Here is an 18985-nt window from a genome sequence, read left to right as displayed (position 1 = left end):
AGAAGGGGGAAGCCTGGGCAGGTGAGATCTAAGAGAAAGAAAAACTTTTAACTCCTATGAAAATTAGCAATTCAATCTCTTTAATTATTATAGGAATATTCATATTTTATATTTTTCTTGAGTTATTTTTATAGATTTTTTTTTATTTTTGAAACACCTCAAGTTTATTAATTTATTAGTAGTATATATATGATTCTTAGCCAGAATGTGAAGCTGGAGGGTTGCTCTCATACTGGAAAATTGACTACATAGTACATTACAGTATGTGCAAATGTGTACATTGAAGAACTCTGCAAAAGTTTAATCAAAACCTGCTTTCAGTTTATTAAATAATTTCTCAAGAATACTTGCGGGAGGTACAGCAACCTCATGACCAAGTCATCTCTTCAGAATTAATTCTTATAAAGGCAGTTTTGATAATGTTGATCCAAGTTATGCGGGGGTGGCAGTATGGGTAAAGGCAAAGTTTTATTTTTAGTTTCCCCAAATGCTGTTTCACTTGAATTAGGTGGGCTTGGGAGTACCCAAGAATTATCTTTCAGAGAATTTCTGCCATATGAGTAGTGTTCCTGAAAGTTTGAACAGGTATGAGGAATAGGTCTCTCATTATCTGTCCATGATTGCAGAATTGCTTTCTCTGATAAAATCTTTACATCTCCTGGTAAAGGGGGAGATATGGTATGACAAAGAGTTTTGCCATTTGGAGAGAGAGGGGCGTGTCTTTTGTATGTTGCCGTGGAATTCGTCAGATGCAGTTTTATGCTTTCTTTCCCAAGGTCTTCCAAGAATCCTACAAGGGCACAGGACCTTTATGTGTGAAGTTGACCAGTATGAGACTGAAGCCAAAGCAGAAACTGGGTAGGCTGTGAACATACTATATACTAGAGGCCTGGTGCACAAAAATTTGTGTACTCGGGGGGGTCCCTCAGCCTGGCCTGTGCCCTCTTGCAGTCTGGGACCCCTTGGGGGATGACCACTTGCTGGCTTAGGCCCACTTCCCGGAAGATCGGGCCTAAGCTGGCAGTCAGACATCCCTCTGGCAGCCCAGGAGCCCTTGGGGGATGTCCACTTGCCAACGGGGAGAAGGTCTAAGCTGCAGTTGGACATCCTTAGCGCTGCTGAGAAGGCGGGAGAGGTTCCCACCACCACCGCTGTGCTGGCAGCTGGCATCCTGGCTTGTGGCTGAGCAGAGCTCCCCCTGTGGGAGCGCACTGACCACCAGGGGGCAGCTCCTGCATTGAGCATTTGGCCCCTGGTGGTTAGTGTGTGTCATAGTGACCAGTCATTTCCAGTCGTTCTGCTGTTAGGATCAATTTGCATATTACCCTTTTATTATATAGGATAGAGGCCTGGTGCACAGGTGGGGGCAGGCTGGTTTGCCCTGAAGAGTGTCCTGGATCAGGGTGGGGTTCCTGCTGGGCTGCCTGCCCAGCCTGGGTGAGGGGCTGATGGTTGTTTGCAGGCTGGCCAAGCCCCCCAGTGGGGACCCTCACCCCATGGGGGTGTGGCCAGCCTGGTTGAGGGGATGAGGGCCGTTTTCAGGCTGGCCACAGCCCTTTCAGGGTGGGGGTCCCTGCTGGGATGCCTGTCCAGCCTGAGTGAGGGGCTGAGGGCCATTTTCAGGCTGGCCACGCCCCCCAGCCACCCAAGCTCCCAACCTTTCTTTTTTTTCTTTTTTTCTTTTTTATGGGATTTATTTATCTTCTATAATTGAAACTTTGTAGCCTTGAGCAAAGCCCAGGTTTGCCTGGAAGCCTGGGTTGCCAGCCCCTCCTTGAGCAGAGGCCATGGCTGACTGGAAACTGGTATCTGGGATTTATTTATCTTCTATAATTAAAACTTTGTAGCCTTGAGCTGAGCTGAGGGCCAGCCAGGACAGGCGGGAAGCTTGGCTTCCTCCATTGCAGGGGGCAAAACAAGCCTCCTGCTTGCTCCAGCTTCGTGGCCACTGCCATCTTAGTTGGGTTAATTTGCATACACGCTCCTGATTGGCTGGTGGGTGTGGTTGGAGGGCGTGGCTTGAGCATAGCAGAGGGATAGTTAATTTGCATGTTTCTCTTTTATTATATAGGATACTTTGGCTTATCAAACTCATTTGATAGATTTTGATAAGATACGATAGCTTAGTGCTCTTTAAGCTTTTGGCTGGAATCAGTGGTTTCTGGCAAACATTGACTTGCCTTTCGTTATCGCAGTTGGGGTTTTCAGTTTCTTAGTAGTTCAACTTGTACTTGAGTCACCAGATGCAAATTAGACATTTCTCTCTTCAATTCCCAGTATACATTTTGCACATCATCACTTGAAATGCTTAGTCTTTGGTGATCTCTGCTCTGCAGATTGTCTTCCTGAGATGGATCCTTTGTTTGGCTTTTTGTAGCTCTATTCTGAGATTGTTACATTCTTTCTTCATCAGTTCTAGGTCTTGTTCTAAGCCATGGATCTTCAGGTCACAACTCAACTTTTCCACCTCCCAGTTTGATGAAGGTGGATTTAAATTCCTTATCACCTGCTGAGTTTCCACCTCTGTTCTTAGCTGGAGGAGTTCTACTTCTTTAGACTGCAGCTGTTCATTCAATACTTTCAAAGATTCAGAGTTGTCTTTATTCATTTTACCCAACTTGCTCTTTAAATTATCTCTATCAATGCAAACCTCTAGATATGCATGGTAGGCCTTATTTACTTGTTCTCATCCTACAGAACTTGTTTCTTCATCTAATAAAGTGCCTGTAAGCTTTTCTTCCAAAAATCTTATTCTTTTCTTTAGGAAAGAGTTCTCTTTTTCTGAATCCTTGAGTCGTTTTCTGATGTCTTCATATGCAGTGACAGGGGCAAAATGTGAAGCAACAGACTCATCTGAATATGTTGAGACCAGAGTCACTGTATCTCTCCTATGGGCTTTTGCATGATTTAGAATGCAGATATCATCTTCAACCAGTGTATCCATGACAGCCTGAGTCAGGCTACATAGTGTGCAGCTGAGTTTCGATTCCCCAGCGTTAGGAAACGGGTCACCAGGGATCACCACAGGCTTCCGGTTTCCTCGAAGACACTGCCACTTCCCCAGCAAAGGCCTCTGTTCCGGGTACACCATGGAGGGATTCCCATTGCTTTGGCCTCGGCTGCACCAGGACTGATCAGTGGGCTGGGGTCCGGAGGATCAGGAAGGAGTCTATTTTTTATAGATTTTTACCTTTCTGGAAAATTTTCACTTTATCTAGGTAATCTAATTATTGGCATACCGTATGAATAAGATATAGTATCCTCTTTATAACCCTTTTTTTGTTCCCCTAAGGTCTGTAGTAATGTCTCCACTATCACTTCTGATTTCAGTAATTTGGTTATTTTCTCTTGGTCAGTCTACCTAGTGCATGCAGGTCAATACGGTTGATCTTTTCAAACAACTAACTTTTGTTTTTGTTAATCCTATCTAGTGTTTTGCTATTCTTAATTTTCTTTATCCCTAATCTCATATTTATTATTTCTTTTTTATTTTGTTTGCTTCCAGTTTCATTTTCTGTTATTTTTCTAGTTTCATAAAATGGAAGGTTAGATTATTGAGATAATTTTTCCTTTTAATCTTGGTGTTTACAGGTATATATTTTCTTCTAAGTAATGTTTTTGCAACATCTCATAAGTATTGGTATGCCAGTTTTTCTTATTTTATCTCAAAGTATTTTCTAATTTCTCTTATGATTTTTTCTTTAGTCCATTTGTTTTTTAATAGTGTAATGTTTAATTTTCACATATTTCTGTGATTTCCAGATTTTCTTATGTTATTGATTTGTAGCTGTATTCCTGTGAGGTCAGATAAGATACTTTATATGATATCAATATTTTTAAATGTATTGAGACAAATTTTATTGGTTAACACATGGTCTATCCTGTAATAGGTTCTATGGGTACATGAGGAAAAACTTATGGTCTGCTGTCCTCAAGTGGTGTGTTCCATATATATCTGTTACGTCTACCTGCTTTACAGATTTATTTACACCTTCAATTTCCTGCTGGTATTTTGTTTAGCTGTTCTATCCAGTAGTAAATATGGGGTATTATACCCTCCCACTATTATTGTTGAATTGCTTGTTTCTTCCTTGAAATCTGTCTGTTTTTGCCTTATATATTTTGGACTCTACTGTCAGGTGCATATATGTTTACAATTATTATATTTTCATCAATTGAAATTTTATTATATAATGTCATTTTGTTCTTGTAATAGTTTGTCTAGTAATAGTATAGATGCACCAGCTCTCTTTCAGTTACTATTTGTTTGGAATGTCTTTTTCTCCCCTTTATTTTCAACCTACTTGTATATCTGCATCCAAAATGAGTTTTTTTGTTGGATTATGATTTTTCTTTATTCTGTCCAACTCTGCCTTGTAATTGGAGAAATAAAAAGTGCCATCAATGGTAACTGGATAAAATAAATCAGTATTAATGTGTTTTTTGTTTGTAACACCTCTTTTTTCTTATATGATTTAAAAGACAAAGCCCTAGCCTGTTAGCTCAGTGGGTAGAGCATCAGCCTGCAGATCAAAAGGTCCCAGGTTCAATTCCTGTCAAGGGCACATACCTTGGTTGCCATCTTTTCCCCTGCCCATTCCCTGATCAGGGGCACGTGCAGGAGGTAACCAATCAATGTGTTTCTCTCACATTGATATTTCTCTCTGTCTTTCCCTCTCTCTTCCACTCTCTCTAAAAATCAATGGAAAAATATCCTTGGGTGAGAAAAATAAAAGACAATTACAAAAACAAATATTACAAATATATAATTATAAGCACCTTATGTATAAAAATAAAGATATAATTTCTGACAATAACACTATTGGGAGAGAGATATGTATGAACAAAGTTTTTTATATGATATTGAAATTAGTATAAATTAAGATGTTAATCATAAACTCAGGGCAACAACTAAGAAAATAACTAAAAAACATACAGCTTGGTAAATGACAAGAATAATAAAATGATACAGAGAAGATATCTATTTATTTAAAAAGAAGTCAATAATTGATTAATTGAGGAACAAATAAATAAATGACATATTAAAAAAACTTATAGATGTAAGGCCTTTCTCATCAGTAATTACATTATACATAAATGGCTTCAGGTCATGATTCACTAAGGGCAAACACTTCTGCCATGAAACCCAGAAAGAGTCCCATACTATATAATAAAAGACTAATATGCTAATTGTCCCCTCCGGAGTTTGACCGATCAGGAGTTCAACTGTTCATTATGACGTGCACTGACTACCAGGGGGCAGCACAAAATGAAGGAAGGCCATGACTGGGGGAAGGAAGGCCCCGATCAAGCCTGTTCACTATCCAGGCCTAGGGACTCTACCTGCATATGCACCAGGCCTCTAGTTGAACTATAAGCTATGGATGCTGTCTGGACATTTCAGGATTCTTTTGTTCAGGTTATTGAAGGCAAGAAAAGAAATCATCATCATTTGTGGTCATCCTTCAGACAAAAAAAAAAATGAATCCCTGCCCAAAATTTGATTCCCTCCTCAGCACCAAAGAAGGGAATACTCTAGTTTTCTTATCAGCTTGCCTATATGTAGGGCACAAGGGGAAGAGGGAGATGTGAGACTTAAAAGATGTCAGCAATCAAATATAACTTACACTCATATTCCATTGGTGAGAATTTAGTTTTATGACTACATCTGACTTCAAGGGATGCTAAGAAATGTAGTATAGCATTGAATCTATGTGGCAGTAATTCTATCACAATAGAAAAAGATAGAGTTGATGAATTCTTTATGCTTAATAACACTACTCTCTTGTACTCTGTTCCCCCTTAAGTTTTTCCCTTTTATTCTAAAAAGTTATTCATAGATTTTTCCTTCTGTGAAAACATTTGTTTCTTCCTTTCCACTCCATCCTTTATAACATTTATTTATTTTTCTAATTTTACTTCATTTTTTTCTATAGTTATTTTATGGACAATATTATAAATTTAAGGAAATGATCTTTTATTCTTAGTATGCTAAAATGAGTTGAGATTTATAAGGTTAATAGTGGTAGTCCTTCAAGATCTAGCCACAGGAATGAATTATTTGAATGAGGTTTAGTCTACAATGAGATATATGAATTATTTGAAGGTCAGTGTCTTGGTAATTCCTGATTACCCCGTGGAGACACTGATATTCCTCCCAGAACAACCTCTGATCCAACTCATTTGGGGAGGTTTAGTAAGGAGCCTGTATGGCATTTACTCTAGCTTCTGGAGGTAAGGTCTAAGCTAGAGAACATAAATGTGCAAACTAGGACACGCACACTACAACCTTTGTTCTGACACCAGCCCACTGTCTGATTTTGACCAAAAGGAATAACAACTAATATTTACAAGGCTTTCTATCAGATCCCTGGCTCTGTGATGAGCACATTACACATTTTGCAGCATGGAATGTTTACAAAACCCTGATGACATGGATATTATTAGTGTTCCAATTTTACAGATCAAGAAAATAATATATGCAGGTTTTAGTACCTCATCCAAGATCACAAAACAGTAGAGTAACAGAGCCAGGATTGTAATATAACTTCAGTGAAACCAAACTCCATGTTAGCAATGAATTTTCTGTACCACAAGTCACTTTTCTTATTTGGATTTCCAATTTCTACTCCAAAAAGCCAAAATATAAACTATGCAAAGAATAAGCAAGCCTCCATTCAAATGGATCTAATAAGAAAACACTAGAATGTTTGTGGGCTATATACTTTTCTAGACATACATATTTATTTTGATCTTTAAGTACAATATCTGAATATATATATGTATATATTATTATTATTATTATTATTATTATTATTATTATTTTCCTGTCACTGAAAAGTTTCACCTTACAGCTATAATTTCAACACCACATCATTAACACTCACTATCCTGTTTATGTGTAGTGAATTATAATACTAGGGCTTTAAAAACAAATTATCTAAGATGAAATCTAGTTTGATCAATGCTGGTAGGATAGCATGCACAGGCAAGGTAAGGAGAGGTTGTGGAAGGATTTAAGGATAGGGAGATATTAAACTTTGGAAAAGTAGACAAAAAGACAGACTAATTAGGATATTTGTGCTTGAGTGAAGTGGGACATGGGTGGAATATTTGCAAAGGAGTCTGATTACAAAGGAAGGGTTATGAGATATTATATGAATGGATGACTATCTTTCTCTACTCCAAGCTTATAAATTAGCAATTAGGAAATTTTTTGAGGAAGAAGTAGGCTTGTATTGAAAAATTCATCTTGGTCTCTCTTGTTCTTTTGTCCCAGGCGTTTTAAGTCACAAAAGCCATATTTCTAGTGGTAGCTCTCATTCTGTGACTCAGTCCTATAGTGGAAGCACATTTTTTACAATTCACTGATGGCAGTTCTGATAAGTACACAAATAATTGTTCTGATGGGATGGAAAGGAGGTGGTTGAGATGTTCATATATAATCTACTATATTTGCATTGTTTTATATTCATTGACCTTATTATGAGAACACTGGAATATAAAAACCTGATTTGTATTTCAACTATTCTCTAGAAGGCAGAAGAGAGGTCATTTGCCAGTGCAGTCAAATTCCTTGGAGCTAAATAACTGGAGATATTTCTGATAAAGTGGAATGCATTGACATAGGCATGCCTTCCTTTGCTTCAGATAGTGAGTTACTCATTGACTATCTAAATATTTGGTCACAAGTGTGGCCTTTTACACACCCAGTGCAGCTCAGCTAGGATCCAGTCTCTACCCCTGCCCAAAGGAAAGCACATCCAGCCCACAGAATCATATCAGGCTATACTGTTTATTTCTCATTGCAATAGGTACAAGTAATTAGCTAACAGCCTCTTTCCAAACTACACTTTCGTTGGGTCCACAACTTTCCCTAGAAAGAGAATGCTCCTGGTGTTTTTCTCCAAAATTAGTAATAGGAAAGATCTATCTAATTGGATGATAGGGCGTAGGAGAGTTATCTCAGCCTGATCCAGAAATATGACTTCAGGGACAGCTACAGCTTCGGATCCCTTTTCACCAATGTGCAGCACAGCCTTGTGGGCAGCCTGTAGAGGGAGAACAAACACTGCTGATCCCCTCAAGATAGAGTAATAGTCTTTGGAATGGTTTTGAAGCAATCCATGAGAATTAAAAAGGTACTACTCCTTTACCATACTATGTTCATGGTGCTTGAATATGAAGGCTACTTGCTTAAGTGTAATTAAGAAATATCTGGTTATTCTCCATGGCTTTCTGCCTCTATAAGTAGAGAGAGAGAGAGAGAGAGAGAGAGAGAGAGAGAGAGAGAGAGAGAGAGAGAAACATCAACGTGTGAAAGAAACCTTAATCGGTTGCCTCCTATAGGTGCCAGGACCTGAGATCAAACCCAAACCAGATACCCTTTGGTGCACAGGACACTCCAACAAACTGAGCCACACTGTCCAGGGCTATAAATCACTTCTTAAGCTTTCCCCTGCCTTCACCATTTCCTCCATAACTGTATCTCATCAGTTCTGATCATTAAGTTTTTCCATAAGAATCGTTAGGACATGAAGGTCAGGGATGGAAGTAACTGTTACAGTAACTTGTTTAGGAGTAATAACAATGACTCTGGGGTGAATCTGACCTAAGAAGAGTAATTCTGGCTCCTTATGCTTCAGAATCCTCATTGATTAACTCACTCTCACTGGACCTTCCAGATCATACATTCAGAAGCTCTAGTCCACCAACTTACTTTGGAAAGTTTAAGACCATTGTCCTCTGTGAGTTCAGAAAAATCTGCATTGTCAGCAAAGGCATCCTGGATGCCCATCTTCAGAAGGACGGTTCCAAGGTCATATGTGGAAGAAATGGAAAACTTTGGAACAAACAAGTCAATCCACCTGTGGGGGGAGGAGGTGGGAACACATGTCTATCAGCACACTAAACTCATGATTCCCTTCCTCTCTTTGTTGATATGGTATTATATTGAACTCTGATCCTCCCCTAGATATTGACAACCATTGCTATGTAAGTTAATACATGGCACCAAAACCATAGAAGTTATCCTGGAAGGAATATATTTTGGATCAGCCAACATTGGACTGCAGCACTAGAAGTAGGGAGATATGATTCATTTATAATCAAGAAGAAACATATCTGGCGTGTTGCCCAAGGTTGGGGGGCCAATGATGAATTTCAATGGATAGTAAAAGCACATGGATAATTTTATTGTTTTCCATCTCACTCCCAACCCAGTATGGCTATCCATCCATGTCTTAACGTAAATCCTATCCTTCCCCCAAACTCTAGTTGGCCTCTGGGAAAGAATCAATTTACTTGCTGGCTAACTTCAAAGAGTTAATTTTATCTTTGTAGCCCTAACTTCCTCATTTGAAAAATGCGTATAATACTATTATTTTCACTTGTTTGTTGATGTCCTCGGATGAAATGAAGTATGTAAAGTGCCCAGCAAAAGAACTGGCACAGATTATCTTCTCAGTATATTTTTGCGTTCATCACACAACTGTTAAGTACTTCAGTGTTATTTTTCTGTCTTTGAGTTTCTGCTGAACTCAATCTTACCTGTACCATTATGCCCACCCTCAACTTTCCACATCATCTAAGATGTTTACCCCTTTTGTAGTAAGCGATTCCACTTCTTCAGTGTTTTAGATGACATGGCCCCTTCCACCCACTCCATCTGGCCCTCTTTGGGAAGGACAAATAGTGCCAGAGCATTCTTGCTATAGTCCATTTGCAGCACCGTACAGTTCAGCTCCGTATCCACCAGGTGATAGTATTGCTCTGTCTGGTGCATCATGGGCACTTGCACTGTTGTAGTCTTGTCCACTAAGAAGCTGGAACCCTCTTCTGTCTTGGATGAATCAAAAGGATTTGCCCACCGGGCTTGAAATACAGAAAGACAAAAGTTGTTTGTTTTAATCCAGTATTAGTATCAGTGTGAGCTTTTCTATCAGCCATTTTATATAATATTTAAGACCACCACAGAGGTAGGTAACTTTTAACCAATTTGACAAGTGAGTAACTAAGGTTCATGGAGAGAAGGTGTCTTTACATGATCTCATTGTTAGCCAATGGCAGAGCCAAGAGTCACACCCAGGAATGTTGAACTATACATTCAACAGATGTTCCGTCTGTGTTCAAAACCACTATACTTACACTAAACCCATCAGAGCCACAGTTTTCTCTTCCGTAAAAAGGTATAAGGACATCCAACACACAGGGTGAAATGAGACAAAAGATCTGTTCTGCTGTTTTATCTGTCTACAAGTGTGTGGCTTGTGGCCAAGAATTGTTCACTCCTCCACCAAATGTGGCTGACATGTGCTTTAGAACCAGGGGATATCATTTGGGCACAGCACTTTCAGAAAAGAGTCAGATGACTCTTGTCGTTACAAGCACCAGCTTTAGAATCAGACCACCTTGTTTAGGAATAACAGCTCTGAAAGTTATTAATTCTGTGAACTTGGGCACTTGTAGGGATGAGATGAGACAATGTGTGTATACCACACATAGCATGATGCTTGATACATAGTGAGTGCATAGTATATGATAGATGTATGTATGTAACATGCCAAAGAATGCACAGCAAAATCACAAAATCTTTTGGAAACCATAATTCTCTAGTTATATGTGAGCAGGATGATCATATCATTGTCACTAACTTCTCTGAAAGTGCTCTTTCCCTAGAAAACTCCTGGTCTCACCCACAAAGCTGTGTTCCTCCTGGAAGATCCAAAACTACACACAGCTATGTCTGGTAAAGCCGATCACTATGGTAGGAAACCTACTGATGCTAGTGCGAAGAGACCATGAGCTCCTCCTAGTGCCGTACCAAATTATCAGAACACTGAAGTTGAAATGGACATCTTAGAGCCTTACCTTTAAAGTGAATATAGTTCACCAGGACCATGATAGTGTTTGGTTTGAGGTCTTGGATAAGACCAACAACTTTCCCTTTAGTTTTCTTCTCCACATGACTATTGACTGCCTGCAGGGCTGCAGAAACATTGGAGAAGTTGGTAGAAAAGACTTCAGTCTCATACAGGTTTTTTACATCATCCAAGAACTTTGGTGATGGTTTCATCTGCTTCCCAATAAAGAGAGCATTTCCCATCTGTAATTCCAGCTCCTTCTTTGGAAAATTCAGTGAACAGATCAGGTGCTGAAAGCCCTGCTGGATCTCTGCTGTTGTGGTATCTGTGAGGTTAAACCCCAAACTTTCCAGAATTTGAGTTTGGGTGCTGGAGCAGGCCCCAATGGAGAGCATGGCCAAAGCTGCAGAAATGCTCACAGGGGAAAATAAAATGTTCCGATCTGGGGTCTCCACAGTGAACCTCCGGTACAGGTTGAATGCAAAGTCAGCATTGATGGATGACATCTTATAGAGAGTGGCATTTTGTTGGGAGGAATGGCAGGTGGTTACTTTGCCTTCAGAGGTGTTAGGTGGTGCACAATGAAGCCCAAGTACCAAGAGAACCAGATAGAGGAACAGTGGCATTTTGGAAGGATGATAATCTATAAGAAATTAGGTTAAAGAACCATTGTGGATCTTAGCTGAATGAAAACTCTGAGCCAGAAACACTTAATAATCACTAATTATGATTAGTAAAACAATATAAAATATTTGATGGCATGCTCACCAGGGGTCTTGTTGAGGTCTCTCTTCCCTGAAAAACTGAAGAAAAATCTAGGAGCAGGGAGTAGGAGAGGTGGCTTGATGGGGCCATAGAATTAATGGCATAAACTGTCACTCAGATGTAATCGCAATATATGAAAACTCTGAGTAAATTAAATGTAGGAAAATTGAATTACTTCTTATTAGAACCAGAGGAAACCTTTTGGAGAGAGAATCCTCAGATAAACTAGCAGAGTACTCCTTCTGCTTACATTATTTTGTGTAAATTTGAATTTGGGGTATTTTTGATTTAACATTTTTCTTAAGATAAAAATCTGTAAAATGAGATGAGAGAATACCTATACTGTTATTTGGATAAAAGACAAAAGTCAATAATTTTCACAAGATATATTCAGTTGAAATGGAAGGGTGGTGGTTTATACAGCTGTATACAAACAAGGTCATAAGCTGAAATTAATGTAACACATGGAAGTCACAGGAGTGTTTTCAAAAACAGGAAAATAAAAGTATAACATTTTGCATTTCAGATATCTCTCACCATTAGTATCAGCTACAAAATAATCTCTAAATTGCAAGACATCTTATACCATTATTTTGCACTCATTCATGTTACTTTTTAATTATTAAACCAGAAACTAGAAATATGATGAGAGATTCGATGAGTCCAAAAGATTACAAGGCTGAGGAGTAAGGAAGTCAGCTGTGGAATCCAACAACTACGGACATGTGTTCAGAAGGAAAATAATCCATGGAGTCAAAGTAATAATGCTTCCATAGCCCGCAATTCTCTTCCTGAGTGATCTCATCCACTCCCAGGAATACCACACAAAACAATATACTTTAGTCCACATTGTTTTTCTGTTTTCTCAGCCATTTATCCAGCTACCTAATGAATATATTCACCAGAAAGTTGCACACATTCCTTAGTTTTGGATACTATACTGCTCTTCATCATTTTCTATATTACTCTCTACTGAGACTCCCAGGCAAGAAACCTAGGAGTCATCCTAGGGGGTTCCTTCATTCTCATTTCCCACATCTAATGAGAGTACTACCTCTTAAATACCAATCAAAACTCTCTTCTCTCCCTTTCTACTGTCACTGCCTCAGTTCATGGCCTGAACCCTCCTTATTCAATTTTACTATTCAATCTCCACATTGTCACCAGAGTCCTCTTCCTGTAACAGTCACAGAGGCTGGTAAGAAGTCAATTATCAGATGACCACTTTAAGACCTTGACCTGTGGAGCTAGGAATTTGGATGCCATGGTTATCTGGGATTCTGACTTGCTGATAGAAATGTTCAAAGTTTCCAAAGAGAAAAAAAAGTACTTACAGCACATAGCAAAGAAGCCACTTGCATCTCTCAGAAAGTAAAATATTTCCATCTTTATAAAGTGTTCTGTATTGCAAAAGTAGAGCAATCTTAGTTATTCATTAACCCCAGCATCAACCCTGGGATGATATTTTCAATGCCGTTGCACTAAACCGAGGCCAAAAGAAGGAAGTAAAAAAATGATGTGGATGGAACTTTAAATGATTGATATGGCTGCCAGATCCTTCATCTATAACAAAAGAGAAAGTATTTTCAGAGCTGGAAGGACCCAGGCTTCAGCTAGGAAATGTGTGTTTTCAGCAGGAAAAATGGAGACCAGGGAAAAAAAGAGCCAAGAGGCAAAAGGACAAAGACTGTTCTCCCTAAAGAGCCAAAAAGTGCTGGGATCATCAGCATTTTGATGGAATGGTGCACATACACAGAGGCTGGGTGAGCCTTTCTAACAGGTGCTGTAGAAATTATTTATGTATTGGCTTGGAGGGATGATGTCAAAGTAGCTGGCAATCCTAGACTTCTGATGCTGCACACATCTATGTCTGCTAAGGAGGAAACCAGCCTTGCTCTCTGGCCACTAAAATCCCCTGTGCTATCTCCTGGGTAGCAGGACTCCAGAAGGGAATGCAGGAGGAGACAAGGACAGTGGAATAAAATGGTTTCACTGTCCAGTATTCACAGTACTGAGCTGTGTGCTGCAAAGAAGCAATGGGAGCAAAGAGCGCTGGACTCAGGCAGGAGACCTCAGTTCAACCTTGCCTCTGCCAGTTTCCAGCTCCAATAGTAGCAGTAGCAGCAGTAGTAGTAACAGCAATTCCTGCTTATTGAGGCTTTATCATGTGATGGGCACGATGTGAAGAATCAAATTCCAGACACTGATTGCTTCAGGACTTCATTAAGGATGTGTATATGTTAAGTGAGGGGCAGAGGTTCAGGAATTTAGGCTGGTTGGAGAGAAGCCTAGACTGCATTCTATGGTGGGATTTGGAAGCCAGATTAAATAGTGCAACTCTACCATGAGGGCATTAGAAAGCCACCGGGGGAGTTTGTCGTCAGTGACTAGACAGAGGGTGATTGTGTTGTGGCATTACATCTTCTCAGAGAAACATAGACAGAGCTCCTACTATGTGGAAAGTATCACACTCAGGACTGCGATTTCAGAAGTGATGTTAAATATCAGCCCTGAGCCCAAGGGAACATTCTAACTACCTGACACCCACTGCCCAAACAGCAAAGGGCACACTTCACCTATGGGATGGTCGCTGGAGCATATCCCACAGCACAGCAGTGGAAAGCTCAGATCTCTCAACACCGAATCAGTTCATGCTCTCTCCTGGTGTACCACACACTGTCTGCTCTCTCAGCTGTAGGCAGTTGCTGCAGGAGAAACAGGCAGACAGTCTGGAAAGCAATCTTCCAAGCCTGTGCCCTCTGGTGGCATAGTCAGACAATGGCACAGCATGTTTTCTGCTGCATCTGATTCAGCTGAGCTTTGCTAGCCAGTAGTAACTGCAGGGATCTTTTGCTGACATATCAGAAGGGCACCCGTCCCCTAAAGAATCCCTTGTCCTGGAGTCCTATGCACCTGTCATAACTTGCTACCTAGTATCTGTGTAATCAGGGGCAAGTTACTTAATATCACTGAACCTCAGTTTCCTCATATCTATAGTGGAATGATAACAATCTCCACATCATGTGGTTATTGGGAATATCAAGTGATATTTAGAGGTGGTGTCTGTAAGCTCCTATGTAGTGCCTTGTACATAGCAGAAATCCAGCACCTGGAATTCTCTTCCCCTTCAACTACCAACTTGATTCTCTTCTTCCACCTCAAGTCTCCACAGTCCCTGTACTCCACCCCCACCTCCATTCCTGACTGCTCGTCAGTTCTGCTTTCTGAAAATGCATTCTCCCTAAGATGAAATAGATTAATTGACTCCTAATTTGTAAGATTTTCTTAAAAACACTGCTTTATGATTTGTGTAAAGCTACTGGATCTAGCACATTGACTACAGAATATCTAGAAAGTGTAACCATATCAATATATTTGATCAGATCTAAATTACATATCTCCTTCTTGGGATGAACAACATCATAATCCATTCCCACACATATTTCTCAGACTTTTGTTTTAGAAATTACACAGTTCAAAGTTCAACCCTTTTTGAAATATATAAACTTTTTTTTAACTACTTTTGACATGATATTTAATTATCCATCCTAGGCTGGGAGTTAATGATGGGATCTGAGTCTAGTTACATGTTTGGAAACATTATTGCATGTGGAATAGTGGCATTAGGAAAACTGGCTTCATATTAAAATTTAGGTTTCACAAGCATGGAAATTCTGGCTATTTAAGCAAGAGAGAAACATCCTAATTGAACAAAGAGAAGAACTGTTCTGTCAGCAAGGGAAGCTCAGTGGGTATTGAGGTGCCTTTAATTATCTCAATTTTCGTATTCTTAAGTTTTCACTTTTTATTTCAGTGACTAACTTTGACAAAAGTGACCAGTCAATGTTGGGAAATCAATTACTTATGAAATTTGGTAATTCACAGGATCAAGTTCTGAGTATAGATTTGGCTAATTTAACCCTCTAGCTGCATTAGATAAGTAATTCTATCTGCATGTTGACTGGCATCAGTATAGGCTTTGAGCATTTGAGCCAGAAATTTAGGGTTTTCATCATGGCATTCTTTTCCTTAAGCATTCTAATGCCATCACAAGCTTTCAGCTCATAGTACAAACTCTGAATTTCTTGAAACCTTCAGCCTTCTCTCCATGGCAGCCATGTCTTCAAAAAGCTCTATATTTCAGGGAACCACTTAATTAGTTGTTTTGTCATTTAATTTAATGTTATGAGTTTTATTTCATTATTTCATCTCATACTCCCCCTCTAGAATACAAATTGGGTTTTAGCTGCCTTTACCCCTACTAGACCAGATAATCAACTTCAAGTGTTCTTAATTTCTTTGAATTTTATTGTATAAAAGCAAATTCCTCATATCAATATCTGTATCAGTCAGAAATTATAGCTCTCTAAACAATAATAACTGCCATTGGATAACCTTAACAGAAAATGCATTTATTTTTGGTCATAATTCTATGCAAAATTAACAAGAGAATCTTGCTCAATTTATGTGGAAGTAGAAGTGGAGACAAAGTTATAAATCTAACCTTGTTTATGGATATTTAATTACTCATCTGAACCTCCACTGGAGGCAATACAATTGTAAAGCAGGTAATAAAATGATGTAGGGAAGAAGTATGTATACACCAATGCAAGTGGGAACAGAGTGTGAAGGTATTGGTGTTCCATGAAATGTTGGCCAAAGAGCAACATCAGCAGAGTAAAGGTTTAACTATTAGGTGGATTAGATGATGCATTCTGTGGAAGTCAGTGGGCATCCCCCCTCCCCAATGCTCATCTTTATTTAATGTGTTCATGAAAAATTGTCCATGCCAGCTGGGATGGAGGTTATGCTTGTGCTCAGAAACATGGACCTTCATTTAACATGGCTGATCTCACTACAGTTACATTAGATATCAATACAATATGGCACCATTTCTCAGGAATCTAGTGAGCTACGTGGTTTTAGTTTGATTACTATGGGCTACATCTATCATGGAAGGGACATTGTTTTATTATCACAGGAATAAAAACAGACTCTAAATAGAGCTTCACTTTCCTGAAATGCTTTTGTGAAAGCTACCATCCAAGGAGTTCTGAACCATCATATCTATCACCTTACTATTCTACATAGCATCCGTACTGACCAAAAAAGTTATTTCACACCAAAATATAGCAATGGGCTAATATTCATGAAATTGACAGTTCTGAATGTTTTTTTCCATCACTGTGAAACAGCTGGCCTAATGGAGAGTAGGAAGGCCTTTTGATGACCCAATTAGCAGCCAGCTAGCCCTGGCCACTGTTCTCAATAGTTAGAGCATTGGCACGCACACTGAATGGGTTGCAGGTTTGATTCCCAGTCAAAAGCACATACCTGGGTTGCAGTTTCAATCTCCCGTCCCAGTCGCGTATATTTGGGAGACAACCAATTGAAGTGTCTCTCTTACATTGAAGTTTTTCTCTCTCCCTCCTGTCCACTCTCTCTAAAAATCAATGGGAAGAATAAACTTGGGTGAAGATTAACAATAACAAAAGAAGCCAGCTAGACATCATCTAGTAGAAAAGGACAATGACCTCTGTCATGTGCTCTAAACCAGCATCCAAGATATGGTACTCTTTCTCCCATAGCTTAGATTCAAAGGATCAGGAATCAAGAAGTGAAAGTGTGTGTGTATACATACTCTCATGATTTCCCTACTAAAGCACTAGCACAATTCTTGCTTCCTGTCCCAATGAACTAGGATCTCCTGCTTCAAATGGCTTAATTTTCAAATAAATGAATTCTTCCACCATGGGAGCAAAAAGTTATTCCATTGAACATGTAGTTGAGATTACCACTTAGACACTTTAGATTACTCATGGCACTGAATCCATATGAAAAGATGGGGGTTAGAATACTATTGAGCTGATAGATCCTGACTATCAAGAGAAAATTTCATTACTGCACAAAATGGTAGTTTGTAATGCTGGAGTTACCCACAGATACCTCATAGTCCTCCCATATCCTGTGAATAAAATCAATGGAAAACTATGGAAATCCATACAAACAGGACTGCTAATGATCCAGACCTTTTAGAAATGAAGAATTTGGGTCACTTAACCAGGTAAGGAATCTCAATCAGCTAAGTGGCTTCCTGGGGTCAGTGAGTATATGGACTGGGTAGTGGATGAAGATAGTTGAAAACACCAATTATGACCACCAGACCAGTTGCAAAACACAGGAGTGTAATAGTCATCAGTATTTCTTCCTTATTTTGATATCAATCTATCTTAGCTTATATTAACCAGGGTTGTTTTTTACCTTTCTTCCCCTCTATTATTTACTATTTTCACAAGATGTGTTCATTATCATTAACTTTATGTCACTGTACACGTTACAGATATCAAAGAGGACTCAGGAAACATAAACATCACCAAAAATTGATAAAAGGATTTGTACCTGCTTTTATGAAGAGGGTTAGCGTGTTCTCATGGGACAGTTGCATCATGATAGGTGGAAGCAAGGCTTTGCTCTTTTCTTTAGTTGGGAGTGTAAATCTGTGCAAAGTTGTAGGGCTGGACCATGAAAGTTCTGTCCCATGTTAAATTCACTAAGAAAAACTACATTTTCAATAATTCTTCAATGCTTCCAATTAGATTTGGACCCATAAACTTTTGCCTAAGTTTTGGAACGTAGAAATGAAACAGTAACCATGTCTCAGTCTTGAAAGGATAATGTGGGTCAGGAGCCCTGTTGTGGGTCACAGTTTTTTGTGCATGGGCTTGTTCCCCTTGTTGGCAATGGCAGTAGCCAGGCTCATAGCTTCAGCTACTGGGGTCGTATATTTCCAACTTCTCTAATTTTCAGGTCAAATTCAGGAGGGAATTTGTAGGAAGTGATCTACGTCTCCCACAGGTCATTCGTGGCAGCAAATTTTTGAGCTTGAAGAGAGATATATTTCGAAATGATTTCCAAAGAGGAAAGGGAAAGATATTTCTTCTATCTTGTTTTCATCTTGCCATTTCCTCTACATTTCCCCAGTTCATATTCATTCTTTCTTCCAAAAGTCCTATGAGTTAAGGATCAGCACCAGAAGCCAAAGGAACAGCTGAACCAAGACTATTTTACCCATTCTCATAATAGTGTAAAGTCAACTCTCTATTATAAACCCCTTATTCTAGAGAAAAATAGTCAAGGATGCTCTGAGATGACAAGAGCATTTGAAGGGGCAAAGTAGAAACTGTCCTACCCAGTCAGGGGTCATTTGAAGTCCACCTTAAATCCTCCCTCCTTTCTTCAGAAAAGCCCTCCTCCCATGATCTCTCTTGATTCTTTCAGCTACACTGTCTGTAGTCAATATATTATATGTAAGTAAAGATTGAATTATAGATTAACTTGACATTCAGCCTATTCCCTCA

The 18985-nt window shown here is 39.3% G+C and overlaps 1 protein-coding gene and 1 pseudogene across 1 annotated transcript; both read right to left on the bottom strand.

The window, feature by feature from the left end:
* Window positions 1-234: 234 nt before the first annotated feature.
* LOC132225069 (5-azacytidine-induced protein 2-like) lies at window positions 235-2945 on the bottom strand (annotated as a pseudogene).
* Window positions 2946-7790: 4845 nt separating this feature from the next.
* On the bottom strand, window positions 7791-11488 carry SERPINA7 (serpin family A member 7). Its single transcript, XM_059679404.1, has 4 exons — window positions 10870-11488; window positions 9600-9873; window positions 8720-8867; window positions 7791-8051 (listed from the first exon to the last, which is right to left on the bottom strand). Exons 1-4 carry the CDS (start codon window positions 11486-11488, stop codon window positions 7848-7850), a joined length of 1245 nt encoding a protein of 414 aa, XP_059535387.1. The 3' UTR covers window positions 7791-7847.
* Window positions 11489-18985: the final 7497 nt, after the last annotated feature.

This window comes from Myotis daubentonii, chromosome X (genome assembly GCF_963259705.1).
Source record: "Myotis daubentonii chromosome X, mMyoDau2.1, whole genome shotgun sequence".
Classification (NCBI taxonomy): Eukaryota; Metazoa; Chordata; class Mammalia; order Chiroptera; family Vespertilionidae; genus Myotis; species Myotis daubentonii.
This window is presented reverse-complemented; position numbering and strand designations above follow the sequence as displayed.

What these genes read in the sequence shown, in the direction of transcription:
- SERPINA7 (XM_059679404.1), bottom strand. Translation starts at nt 11,488, where the DNA reads ATGCCACTGTTCCTCTATCTGGTTCTCTTGGTACTTGGGCTTCATTGT. An exon ending in GAACTATATTCACTTTAAAG is followed by an intron (nt 9,874 to 10,869) that starts GTAAGGCTCTAA and finishes CTGTATTTCAAG; the next exon opens with CCCGGTGGGCAAATCCTTTT. An exon ending in ATGGTCTTAAACTTTCCAAA is followed by an intron (nt 8,052 to 8,719) that starts GTAAGTTGGTGG and finishes CTCCCTCTACAG; the next exon opens with GCTGCCCACAAGGCTGTGCT.